Source organism: Prunus avium, chromosome 8, assembly GCF_965620075.1.
Source record: "Prunus avium chromosome 8, drPruAviu1.hap1.1, whole genome shotgun sequence".
Taxonomy (NCBI): domain Eukaryota; kingdom Viridiplantae; phylum Streptophyta; class Magnoliopsida; order Rosales; family Rosaceae; genus Prunus; species Prunus avium.
The window spans coordinates 1,403,951-1,418,328 of record NC_142291.1 but is presented as its reverse complement, the minus strand read 5'-3'; the positions used below and the strand labels follow the sequence as shown (position 1 = coordinate 1,418,328).

General features: G+C 39.7%; 1 protein-coding gene across 1 annotated transcript; it reads left to right on the top strand.

Moving 5' to 3' along the window:
• On the top strand, window positions 1-3,954 carry LOC110754006 (disease resistance protein At4g27190-like). Its single transcript, XM_021954994.2, has one exon. The coding sequence runs from the start codon at window positions 440-442 to the stop codon at window positions 3,599-3,601; it is 3,162 nt and encodes a 1,053-aa protein (XP_021810686.2). The 5' UTR covers window positions 1-439; the 3' UTR covers window positions 3,602-3,954.
• The last annotated feature ends 10,424 nt before the right edge of the window (window positions 3,955-14,378 follow it).

Genomic DNA, 14,378 nt, shown 5'->3' with positions numbered 1-14,378 from the left:
TTTTTTTTTTTTTTTTTTTTTTTTTGAATAGAAACTTATATATTCAAAATAGAGACAGTAACCACAGAAAAGAGAAAACACAGGTGGATAAGGAATCCACGGGGAAACAAAAACAGGGAGCCTCAGCTCCCACAAGGAACCAAGCCTGGAAAGGAGAAACAAAACAGCCAAGAAGATACAAACACCATAACACGAAACAGGGAAACAAGAAGGCCATCACTTCACAGCCGCACACAAGTCGCGACTAATAACAGAGGCATTCAAATCCTTAAAAGCATTGGTGACGGAAGCCCATAAAGCAGCCCAAAACTTCACTCTATCCCAGAGTTCATCCACCCCCGCCCCCTTATAGTCCTCGAAAATCCTTTTATTCCGTTCAAACCACAAATTCCAGAAAAGAGCCTGTAATACTATCAACGAGGAGGTAACCAAAGAACTGATGTGGGGTAAGGCACCAACCTTGAAATGCAAAAAATGGCTTGAAAAGGTGGGAGAAATTGAAGATCAAGTGAATGACATGTTGAAGATACAGGAGACGAGTTCTGACCTTGTGATTCACTCGCACGTCGGTCTACATCAGCATCTGATGAGTATGCTCAATAAGATTACTGATCACTTGGAGAAATCTCCGGGTGCACATGGTTCAATGGCTTATGTACCTCCTGGACAGAGTAAAACAATAACTAGTCCAATACTTCATGGTGAGGCATATGGACTGGTACCACCGGATAACAAGAATGTGAACTTGCAAAGGAGAGCAGAAGCAAAAGGAGAAGCAAATGTGGAGATTGAAATGTCACCAACACAAGGGAAGGAAGCCGTGAAGGGTAAAGAAATACAAGAAGGTAAATATCTTGAGACCCAAGCAACAGCATCAAGAGCTGCATCCAAATTCTATAGAAAGAGCCTGCTGGGGTTTAAATTTGGGGGAGCAACCACTGAAATAGGTAAACCACAAACAGAGAACAAACGGCTTCAGGCGGGGGCTATATTGAAAAAAGATTTTAAGAAATCAAGCAAGACCATCAATCAGACAGAAGTTGATAATAATACTCCTTTGCAAAATGACGGACGTGAGGCACTGCTTGAATGGGGAGTTCATAGCAGATCAATTGAGCGGATGCTGCACGAAATCTTGGGATGCTTGAATAGTGTCACAATTATTAGAATTGCCATTTATGGAATGGGTGGGATTGGCAAGACTACTGTGCTGAAAGCCTTGGCCAATCATGTTGAAAGAAAAAGCATGTTTGATAAGGTCATTTTGGTGACTGTCTCAAAACATTGGAGCACAAGAAAGATTCAAAATGAAATTTTAAGACAGTTATCAATGTGTGTACCGGATTCTGAAACTGATTCCAGAGTTGCAGAAAAACTACTTCAAGTTTTAAATAGCAGGAAGTTTTTGCTTCTTCTGGACGATGTTTGGGAGTGTTTAGATTTAAAAGCAGTGGGCATTCCTCATTTGAGCTCAGGAAATGGTTTTAAGATGATACTGGCTACCAGAATACGGGCTGTTTGCAATGAAATGGTTGTGAATAGGGTTATTGAAATGGAAACTGTCTCTAGAGAAGAAGCTTGGGAGTTGTTCTGTGAGCAGGTGGGTGCAGTCGTTGATTTGCCATGTGTCCAACCTTATGCTCGAGCCATTGTTGAGGAGTGTGGGGGTTTGCCGTTATTGATCATTGTCACCGGAAGAGCCCTGACAGGTGTAAATGATGCTTTAGTGTGGAAGCATGCATTGAGCGAACTTTTATTACCCAGCACAAATGCTGCATATGACACTGAAGCTGTTATGCATCGAATGAAATTCAGTTATGACAGATTAAGGGATTGTGACATAAAGAGTTGCTTCCTTTATTGCGCTTTTCTTTCAGAAGATCAGGAGGTTAATATTTACGAGCTGGTGAAATATTGTATCCAAGAAGGTTTGATTTCTGGGAATTGGGATGATGCATGTAAGAGGGGGCATGAGATAGTTGACATTCTTGTAGGTGCCTCCCTATTGCAGAGTACCAAGGGCGGTCTTTCCATCAAAATGCACGCTATGGTTAGAGATTTAGCATCAATGATCATATTATCGAAGGCAGAACGTTTGCAGTTTCTGCTAAGACCTTATTTATTGTACAGGCCACTTGAAAGCGCTGAAAGCAATAGATTGTTAATTGATGGAGGTTGTCAGTTCTTGTTGAAAGGTGGTGCAGGTCTAAGGGAGTCACTACCAGCAGAGAAATGGGAACAAGCCAAGATGATAGCTTTGATGGATAATGAGTTATCTAGTCTACCTGAAAATCCATGCTGCCCTGATCTTTTAATTTTGTTCCTTCAAAGGAACAGATGTCTAAGAGTGATCCCAGCAGCCTTTTTTAATCACATGCCTTCTCTCGAAGTGTTGAACCTATCTAATACCAGAATCAAGTTCTTGCCACAGTCAATCTCGAATCTGAAAAGGCTTAAAATTCTTATTTTACGCAATTGTGAGCGCTTAGTTGTGCTCCCATCGGAGGTTGGATCACTTGGAGACCTTGAGGTGCTCGATCTCCGAGGCACTGAAGTTGACAAATTACCCGATGAGATAGGTAGTTTGACTTCTCTAAGACACTTGGAAGTATCCTTTTATGGATCTATCAGCCCCAATGAGTATGCTAAGTTGCCCCATCAATTGATTTCACCTGGAATAATATCAAAGCTTATTTCTTTGGAGACATTAAGTATTGATGTATACCCTGGAGATCAGAGGTGGAAGAAGAGCTTGGAATCCATCACAAAAGAGGTTTGTAGCTTGACAAAGTTGACTGCTCTCTGTTTCAGTTTCCCAGAAGTGGAGCTCCTACAACTCTTTCTTCAAACCTGTACCAGATGGAAAAACGAACTCTTAACTATGTTCAAATTTGTGGTTGGTGATGACGTCAAGCGTATCGTGTCTCGGGTCCCAAACTTTGTGGTGCTAGGTTATAATCAGCAGGGCCAATGCTTGAGATTTGTTAACGGTGAGAGGGTGCCTGATGTGGTTGTTGAAGTATTAGCTCGTACTGTTGCCTTCTATTTGGATCATCACCTTAGCATCTGCAGCTTATCTGAGTTTGGGGTTAGTAATATGAGCGGGCTGAAATTATGTATATTGAGTGAATGTCCTCAAATTCACTCAATCATTGATGGCACAGAACCAACTAATCCTGCATTTCCCTCTTTGGAGTATTTGAGTGTTCATTACTTGCCCAACTTGGAGAATATTTGGGAGGGCGTTAGACCTTTACCGTTTGGAAGTTTCACTAAGCTTAGAATTCTGCTGGTGTATGCATGTCCAAAGCTGAAAAATGTTTTTACAACAAGCATGCTATCATGTGTCTCTAATCTGGAAGAGTTGTTGGTTGAAGATTGCCCAGCCATTGAAGTGATCACACTTGAGGATGAGAGCATGGATTCTGGAACTGTTAGACTCTTGAGATTGAAAAGGTTGACACTAAACCATCTTCCTCGATTGGCTAACATTTCGGAAGGCGCTTGGCCCTCGTTAGAGTATATTAGCTTGCATGGCTGTCCTAATTGGAAGACCATTGCTATGAACTCAAAAGTTGAGGTAAACTGTAAAGAAGATTAAAGCAGAGAAGCATTGGTGCATTTCGATTATGATTGCTCTGGATCTTAAAGCTCGCTTCGCCTGTCTCCAAAGGATGAATTCCAGTGGTATTATGGTTTTGGATCTTAAAGCTCGTTTCACCCTTGTCCATAGTTGATGTATATAGAACAAAGCCTTTCATACTGTCAAATAAAATTCAAAATTGTTGAAATTAATGCACATTTTTAAATCAACAATGTTAATTAGCCTTCCATGCAATCAATGACATTATGACAGTGTTAAGTGAAGTGGATAACACTGAAACCTGTTTGAGACCAAGTGGCAATTGCAAGAGAGGCTCAAGATATTTGAAGCACTTCCATTATTCAATGCAAGACTACCATTCTCTAATACCAGATAGTCTCAAAGGTTTTGCCGTAACTTTGTTTTGGATTTAAGAATGTTAACCTGTTGGGGAATGTTGCATTCCTAAGAGGACACAAATTAATGTGCAAACAACCAATTAAAAATACCCGCAAGTGCACGAATCTATCGAAGTATAGATTATGTAAGTACGGGGTCGATCCCACGAAGAACTTGTCGGCTTCCTATAAGTTCTAATTTGAGTACATAAAGAACACTTATTTAACACACCACAAATGCACAAATAAAAGAGGGAAACTAGAAATGAGTAAAGAAGTGTAAAAGAAATGGAACAACACAAGAAAACTAGAGAAAAACACAAACAGCACTTTCTATTGCCATTTTATCACCTGTTTATCACATGTGAACAGTGCTGTGAACAGTGAACAGTGACATGAACAGTGCCGTGAACAGTGAACAGTGACGACCGGTCGCGTGAACAGTGACGACCGGTCGTTTTTCGGCAGAGTCGAAATTTCAATAAACGTGTGATGAGCGACCGGTCGTGAACAGTAACGACCGGTCGTTTTTGGGCAGATTCGTTTCTCTGTTTTTCAATTTCGACCTCTGTCCAGTGTTTTGCCTATAACTTTCCAACCGTACGTCGAAAATTCACGTTCTTTATACGGTTGGATTCAGAACAGAAAATGCAAGAACACAACGCGGACCAAAAGTCCAAAACAATTACGGAAACAAATAAAATTCAGTATCAAAGACACACCACGTATCAAACACACAACTCACACACACATTGGGGGGGGTTTTGATTTGTTTCAAGTGACCTATTTCTATTGCATGAAAGTAAATGGACTTTGAATTTAAATGAGAAAGGCAGAGATGAAATATCAAAGAGTGGAATTAAAAAGTAACAAACACTAGGGTTTCGGAATCCACCCTAAACAATTCTACCCAAGTTCATGAATACTCAAGTGATGAACTCTAAACGTGTTGATGAAAATGTTCGCAATCAAGGCCATGGGTCGTGGCTCAAGACGCATTGATTCTCTCTAATATACGTAAAGTGCATGGTTCGTGCTACAATACTTGTGCCCTCCCCATAACCGAACCTAGGTATGGTTCGTACTTTGATTCAATTACAAGGAGAACCCATTAAGTTCAAAGAGAATATGAACATCACAAGAATCCTAATAGCATGGTGTTTACATTAGGTATTCAAGAAACCAATTCACATGGATGATTCTTACTTCATCCATTTATTGCTTAGGATAACATGAAGATACACATAATCCCAACAATCTCAAGAAGCATGCTTTCAAAGATGGCCAACCAAGGAAAAACACACATCAAGGATAGATTAATTTGGTGAATTGGAATTCATCAACAATATCTAGAAATTCATACACTCAAGTATCAAAACAATAAGGTAATCATGTTTAGGGCTTCAACCTAAGCCCTAGTTATAGAGTTTAGTTGCTCATACTTATTTCAAATACAAACTCAAAATGAAATTAGAAAGAGTTTACAGATTTTCAGAAAATGATGAAAGCTTCAAGATCATCAATGGTGGAAGTCTTCTTCTCCACTTTTCTTGGCTGCACCTTGGCTTTCTCCAAGCTCCAAACTCTCCAAAATCTGCTCTCAATCTGTATAGAATGTGGAATAGCCTGATTTCCCACGATCAAAAGGCTCCCAATATCAGATTGCAATTTTTGACTTCTCCTCCCTCTCTCCTCCTTTCCAGCTTTTACCTTTTAATATAAAACTACCACCTTTCATAAAGCCTTAGCCCATTGTCCCCTTGCCATGATGGAGCTTTGACTTCACAAAGATGCCAAAAGCTCAGAAAATATCTATTTTACAAATGTAATTCCTTGTTACCAAGAGTTATGGTAACAAGAAGTTAAGATGACACAAGGGAGGTAAAAGCTGGCCAAATCCGGACTTCCAGAACTGTGGTAACATGATGGATTGGTTGGATAGGCAATACTTGTCCAATGGAGCTCAAATTTGGATATGTTGTAGTTAACATCCATTGGAACAAGTCTCATGAAGATCATGACCTCATCCGAGCACCAGAGCATGTTGATCCCAGGCCAAGAAGTTGACCTACGAAAATGAACAAAAACAGAATTTATAACTAATAATGCACTTTTAGCTCATTTTCATCCCAACCAAGGCAAAATCTAAGAAAACACAAAAAGGAAGTAAAAAGCTATAAAATGTCAAGAACTAACTCAAAATAGTGGGTGAATAACATGAAAAATCATGTGTAAAAATGAACCGAACAAACTTCCCAAACTTATCTTTTGCTAGTCCTCGAGCAAAACAGAAACTAAAACAAGACTCGAAACAAAACTTTTCGAACACTTTCCAAAGAGAGAGTGACTTATGCAAATGACTCAAAAATTTTCACAAGAAAAACTTAGTTTAGACATTAGTCACAAGGCGGCAAAGTTCAGAACACAACATGCTCAAGTGTAGTAGTGTGATGGCCAAATGAAACTCATTCTCCAATTTCAGTTTTCACACAACTTCAAAAAATCATACCAAGCACAAATGTAACTTCAAATCTCACCAAAGTTGTCCTCTCACAAATGAATCACTCGGGAGAGGGTTACAATGCATCACTCAATAATAGACATGAGAATAGAGTTAAACCATAAGGGACTTAACTCAAAATTAGCAAGCTGAAAAACATGCATGAATATGATCTCAAGAAGGATGCTAAACACTCAAAAGCTGAAAAATGTGTGCAAATCAACCACATGACATTTAGGATCAATTTAGGTCTTTATTATAGGTTGTAATGGGGCTAAGGGTGCAAGGTGAGTAAGAAATGAAGGATATGGATACAACAAAGTCCAAGGAACTCACAATGTAAGAGCATATAATCGTTGACTAAAAGACTTTGAAACATCACGCTTAAGATTTTCAATTTTTTTTTTTTTTTTTTTTTTTTTTTTAGGGGTGATCAAATAGACCACAAAGCCTTGTACCTCCACTAATTATGATTCACACTCCTTCCTTCCATTCGAACAACCAAGAAACATGGAATTGGATTTGAAACCATTGCCACTTAACCACAACTTTTCTCTTTTCTTTCACCCTTTGAGTGAAGTACTCTTTTTTTTTTTTTTTTTTTTGAAATGTAATAACCCTTCCCAAACTTAGCATGAAAAACATATCTAAATTAAAGCTCATGAGTTCCTTAGAAAGGTATATTCTTGTTTTTCAGGCTAAGGCTAGAAGTAAAAATTGGTTACTTGAAAGAAAAGGCTTACATACATATAGGCTCAAGGTGGTTAACAATGGAAAATCATGCTTAAGCATGCATACGGTTAGCTTGAAAGGCACAAACGGTCCAAAGAGGGCCTCAATATCATTTCTCAAATGTCATGTAATCAAATTGCACAAGAATGAGTGACTTTTAAGTGCTCAACCAAATCAATGAATAATGAGATCAAACAACAACTCGGATGACAAGAAAATAAGAATATGTGTATAACACTCATGAATTGAAGCAAAAGGCTCAAAGCTCACATTATATGGTTATACAAGTCTAATTCATGCTTGATACAATTCTTTGGATCATGCAAATCCCTCAACTGGAGAATTATGAAACAAATGGCAAGTGCATAGAGGGTTTCAAACATATCATGCTAGAACGATGCCATTTAGTGAATAACAAATTTTTTTTTTTTTAGCATTTTCAATCAAGTCATGTAAACATTCATCACAATCTCATCGTATATGTCCGGAAAGTGACTTGAAAACAAAAGGACTCAAAACAGAAAAGAAAACAAAATAAAAGAAAGCAAGAGTTTAAGTGAAACGAAAAAGACTTGCTATCCCTTCCCAAACTTAAAAATAAACATTGTCCTCAATGTTAAAGAACTTAGGCATCAACAATGTTATAACAAGAAATAAAGGGAATAAAGCAAGTAAAAACAAGAACAAACAAGAAATACAACTACAACACGGCTGCAAAACAAAACGAAACAAAACAAAACAAAACCAAACTGAACCAAACAAAACAAAACAAAACAAGCAGAACAGTAAGCCCTAACAACAGTCCTACGCACGCAGAAATCCAACCCAAAGAAACGCACAAACCAAAATGAAAGCCCAACCCAAAGGAAAGCCCAAAAGCGAAGGAAGTATATAAAACAAAGAAACTGAGTCAGAAACACAAAGAGCAAGGACTCAGAAAAATAAAAAAAAGTGGGCCCTGATGTCTCGGCTCCTGTGAGTCACGGGATACAAAGTGAGAGACGTGCCGACAAGCAGAGGTCTCTCTCACGGTCCCAAGCCAGAATTATTGCCTTCATAGGAAGGCGTGACGACTTTCGTTTCTTGAAAGCGCTGAAAGGCGGAAATGCAATTAAAGGGGTTGGGGGACAGGTGAGGCGATAGAGGGGGATAGGCCGCAAGGGCCGCGCCAAACCAGAAGCGCAGTGGCTAGGGTTACGTAGAAACTAACTCTATAAAAGAAGAAGAGAAAGAGTTGGGGCAAAACACACAAAACTCAGAAACACACAAAAGAGAAAAGCAAGAACAAAAGAAAAGAAAGTTCAAATGGCCTCTTCCTACCCATTCTCGCTGGATCTCAACCTAGCTCAACCAACTCAGACTCAGGGCCAAGCAGTGGCACCAGTGTGGATGCCCTACTTTGCCTCAGCACGGGGGCACGTGACAGTGAATGACTCGATACTGCTGGACAACGATGTTGCCCTTGGAGTTGCTAGAAATCTAGTGACTCCCAAGGATATACGGGTGCTGGGATCAAGGGATGACAACCGGGTCGTGAGCGATGCTCTGGCACTAAGCGTGCAAAGCACAGCAACAGTCGCAAGTGTGGGTCATCGCCTAATTGCGAAGTCCCATGAGGTGGAGGTGCTAAGAGGTCAGTTGGCGACAGAGCGAAGTATGGTTGAAGAGTGCCAGAGTATTATTAAAAGTTTAAAAACAGAAAGGGCAAGGATACTAGAGGTGAATCGACACCAGCTGGAGGCGTTGCGGGAAGAGAACAAAAATCTCTCAAAGATGGTAAGTGTTTACACCCATGACATGAGAAAGCAGCTGGAGGACATAGACCGACCGGGAAAACGCAAGAAAACAGACCGCGAGAGTGGTTACGCTCAAGCTAAGAATGCAATCTTTGGGAGCTCGAGTGATGAGCCCCAAGAGGCTGTGCGTGAAGCCCCGGAAGTGGATAGCCAAAGGGCTAAACTCAAGGGTCCTATGGTCGAGACACCGAGCACTGGAAAAAAATGATTCTAGTGTATTATTGGTGTGCCTGTTTGTCTTTGCCTTTCGGTGAAATTTTTTTTTTTTTTTTTGTTTTTTTTTTTTGTTTCAATTTCTCGTTTTCGGAAATAAAAGAAAAGAAAGTTGCAAAAGACAAAGAAGAAAAACAAAACGCACTTCCCAAACTTGAATAAAGGGAATGCGACAAACTAAAAAGAAACAAAGCACACTTCCCCAACGGAAATAAAACAAAGACGACAAACTAAAAAGAAATCAAAACACAATGCACCAGAAAACAGGGAGGGAAAGAAAGTAAAGTGAAAGCAGAAATGCTTCCCTGTTTAACTTGACTCATCCGCAAATTGCTCCGGAAATACAAAGTGGTGTCGGCTCCCCTATGAGAATAAGTCTATTTAAACCACTTCTCGGTTGAAAGAAGGAGCATCCTGCATTTCAACCTGCAAACTCAAGAAAAACCATCAAAAAGCCCAGACAGAAAAATCAATGGCATCCCCAGATATGCTTGTTGATGACCTTAACCTTGAGTTGTCGCTTGCACCACCAAATGCCCAGATACGGGCTCCTCCAAACCCTATCTTCCCAAACTCCTCATACCATCATGGTTCGGCCTCGAACTTCTCTGAGGTGGTGCCGCGTAGGGCAGTAATGCCGGAGGGCATGACTGTCAGCAGACTGACAGTTGCAGATCATCTGCATGTGGCGCAGAGGTCTGACCAGATGGCAGTGGACGAGTCCCACAATCTAACCGTGCTCAACGCGGTCTCGGCCACAAATTTGGGCATGCGCCTACTGGCAAGAACACGAGAGTGCGGGGCACTGAGTGAGGAGGTGGCGGCCCTGAAAGCTCTGGTGGCGGACCTGCAGAAGCGGCTCTACAGTGCCAACCAGCATGTAGAGATGCTGCAAAAAAGGAATGATGATCATGTAGAGCTGCTGCAGATTCTACAAGCAAGAACAGATAGAGGCAATTAGCAGAAGCCTCAGGTGGCGCAGAATGCAACAATGAACGTGTGATTAGGAATTTTATGTATGCATTTTCAAGTTTATAAATGTAATCACATGTTATGAAATGGAATAAGCATTTGAGCCAAAGTTCAGAGTGTGCAATCATGAAGCAATCTACTTCCCAAACTTACTAACAAAATAGAAACACAAACAAATAAAAGAAAGAAAGAGTAAGAAAAACAAAGAGAAACAACAAGAAATTCGAAATTACCTTGGTTGGAAAATTGTAACCCTAACACAAAAATTAAATAAATAAAATTAAATAAAAGAAAGTTTGAGTCTAGAGAAACTCCACTTTGAAGCGATTAGGACGACAACAAACTTCTTCTATTCACCTTGGGTTGCCTCCCAAGAAGCGCTAAGTTTAAAGTCTTTTGCCGGACTTCCAACATACCATGGTCACTTAGGGGGTTTTGGCTCAATCGCCTCCTTGTGCCGAACATGAAGTTTCTTCAAATCTCTTTGCCATCTAATCAACCCATTTCGTATTCTTTTCTTTTTATGCGCATGAGTAGATTTCAAAAGCAATTTTAAGCGCTCTTCAATACGTGGATTAGATGGAGGAGGCACATATTTAGGGTCGGGTGGCCTTCTCATTTGAGTAGAAGGAGTGACATTGAACATATGATTGGTGCTTGGAACATGGATGTTCAGCTTGTCTTCCTTTAGTACTTCAAAAACAGAATATGGCATTAGATTAATTGAAGCACCGAAATCAATTAAAGGTTCTTCAAACAATTTATCACCAACTATACAAGGAATTGTGAAACTTCCTGGATCTTGCAAATTGGGAGGAAGCTTCCTTTGCAAAACAGCAGAAACCTCTTCCGTTAATGCAACAGTTTCGCATTCCTTGAGCTTGTTTGCATCCAAGGAAGGAATATTGACTTGCACTTGCTTGAAAGTTTCCAATATGTCCTTGGCATGTTGATTTTTCCTAGAACTCATCAACCTGTGAGGAAAAGGAGCATGTAAGATATCTTCATCAGTAGGTTCACGACTTACCTTCTCCTTTCTTGCCCTTCTTGCAAGTTCATGCTTTGGGATCCACTCAGGTGAAGATGCTGCTTGTTTATCTTCCCCCATGTTGATTTCATCCTTTTCCTTAAGCTCAGTCACTTGTTCAACCTGCATTTCATCAACATTGTGAATCAAATTTTTAGAACCATCAATTTCACCAATTACCTTACCAGTTCTCAAGGTAACTGCTTGAACATGCTCACGCCCATTTTGTATCACTGTTTGGCTAGACATTATCCTAGCTTCCCTTTGACTCAAAGATGTGACAATTTGCCCCACTTGATTTTCTAGATTGGCAATGGCCTTAACCATTTTCTGCATGTGGGTATCATTCCTCTGCATATGGGTGTCATTCCTCTGCATGATGAAACTATCTGTGTGTCTAACCATTGAAGCAACAATTTCTTCCAAAGTTGGTCCTTGAGGTGGTTGGTGAGATTGACTAAGTGGTGGTGGATTATAATATTGGGGTTGACCATAAGGTGGACAAGTATTATGTTGGCCTTGATATGGTTGATATGACCCTTGTTGAAAATTTGGATTGTCGGTCCACCAGAAGTTTGAATTATTTCTCCACTCCGAATTGTATGTTTGTCGGAAATATTCATTCATAGGCAATTCATTATGAAATGAGCCAAAAACATTTGCTTCTTCCATCACAAATTTATTGGAGTATTCTTACATAGTAAGTTCCACAATTTCAGTTGCGGCTACCATTGGAGATGGTGGAGGTGACTCCTCGGATGTTCCTGTAGGAAAAAGAAACAAAAACAAATCAAGATAAAATGAAACAACAATCAATAAACAAAAATAAAACTAAGTACTCTAAACATACTCAAACAAAACAAATAAGCAACCGTGCCAGTTCCCCGGCAACGGCGCCAAAAATTGTTGCATTCCTAAGAGGACACAAATTAATGTGCAAACAACCAATTAAAAATACCCGCAAGTGCACGAATCTATCGAAGTATAGATTATGTAAGTACGGGGTCGATCCCACGAAGAACTTGTCGGCTTCCTATAAGTTCTAATTTGAGTACATAAAGAACACTTATTTAACACACCACAAATGCACAAATAAAAGAGGGAAACTAGAAATGAGTAAAGAAGTGTAAAAGAAATGGAACAACACAAGAAAACTAGAGAAAAACACAAACAGCACTTTCTATTGCCATTTTATCACCTGTTTATCACATGTGAACAGTGCTGTGAACAGTGAACAGTGACATGAACAGTGCCGTGAACAGTGAACAGTGACGACCGGTCGCGTGAACAGTGACGACCGGTCGTTTTTCGGCAGAGTCGAAATTTCAATAAACGTGTGATGAGCGACCGGTCGTGAACAGTAACGACCGGTCGTTTTTGGGCAGATTCGTTTCTCTGTTTTTCAATTTCGACCTCTGTCCAGTGTTTTGCCTATAACTTTCCAACCGTACGTCGAAAATTCACGTTCTTTATACGGTTGGATTCAGAACAGAAAATGCAAGAACACAACGCGGACCAAAAGTCCAAAACAATTACGGAAACAAATAAAATTCAGTATCAAAGACACACCACGTATCAAACACACAACTCACACACACATTGGGGGGGGTTTTGATTTGTTTCAAGTGACCTATTTCTATTGCATGAAAGTAAATGGACTTTGAATTTAAATGAGAAAGGCAGAGATGAAATATCAAAGAGTGGAATTAAAAAGTAACAAACACTAGGGTTTCGGAATCCACCCTAAACAATTCTACCCAAGTTCATGAATACTCAAGTGATGAACTCTAAACGTGTTGATGAAAATGTTCGCAATCAAGGCCATGGGTCGTGGCTCAAGACGCATTGATTCTCTCTAATATACGTAAAGTGCATGGTTCGTGCTACAATACTTGTGCCCTCCCCATAACCGAACCTAGGTATGGTTCGTACTTTGATTCAATTACAAGGAGAACCCATTAAGTTCAAAGAGAATATGAACATCACAAGAATCCTAATAGCATGGTGTTTACATTAGGTATTCAAGAAACCAATTCACATGGATGATTCTTACTTCATCCATTTATTGCTTAGGATAACATGAAGATACACATAATCCCAACAATCTCAAGAAGCATGCTTTCAAAGATGGCCAACCAAGGAAAAACACACATCAAGGATAGATTAATTTGGTGAATTGGAATTCATCAACAATATCTAGAAATTCATACACTCAAGTATCAAAACAATAAGGTAATCATGTTTAGGGCTTCAACCTAAGCCCTAGTTATAGAGTTTAGTTGCTCATACTTATTTCAAATACAAACTCAAAATGAAATTAGAAAGAGTTTACAGATTTTCAGAAAATGATGAAAGCTTCAAGATCATCAATGGTGGAAGTCTTCTTCTCCACTTTTCTTGGCTGCACCTTGGCTTTCTCCAAGCTCCAAACTCTCCAAAATCTGCTCTCAATCTGTATAGAATGTGGAATAGCCTGATTTCCCACGATCAAAAGGCTCCCAATATCAGATTGCAATTTTTGACTTCTCCTCCCTCTCTCCTCCTTTCCAGCTTTTACCTTTTAATATAAAACTACCACCTTTCATAAAGCCTTAGCCCATTGTCCCCTTGCCATGATGGAGCTTTGACTTCACAAAGATGCCAAAAGCTCAGAAAATATCTATTTTACAAATGTAATTCCTTGTTACCAAGAGTTATGGTAACAAGAAGTTAAGATGACACAAGGGAGGTAAAAGCTGGCCAAATCCGGACTTCCAGAACTGTGGTAACATGATGGATTGGTTGGATAGGCAATACTTGTCCAATGGAGCTCAAATTTGGATATGTTGTAGTTAACATCCATTGGAACAAGTCTCATGAAGATCATGACCTCATCCGAGCACCAGAGCATGTTGATCCCAGGCCAAGAAGTTGACCTACGAAAATGAACAAAAACAGAATTTATAACTAATAATGCACTTTTAGCTCATTTTCATCCCAACCAAGGCAAAATCTAAGAAAACACAAAAAGGAAGTAAAAAGCTATAAAATGTCAAGAACTAACTCAAAATAGTGGGTGAATAACATGAAAAATCATGTGTAAAAATGAACCGAACAGGGAACCGAAAGGAAAAATAAACAAGGACATGCAATGCAAAGTACTCATACAGTGGTGTTG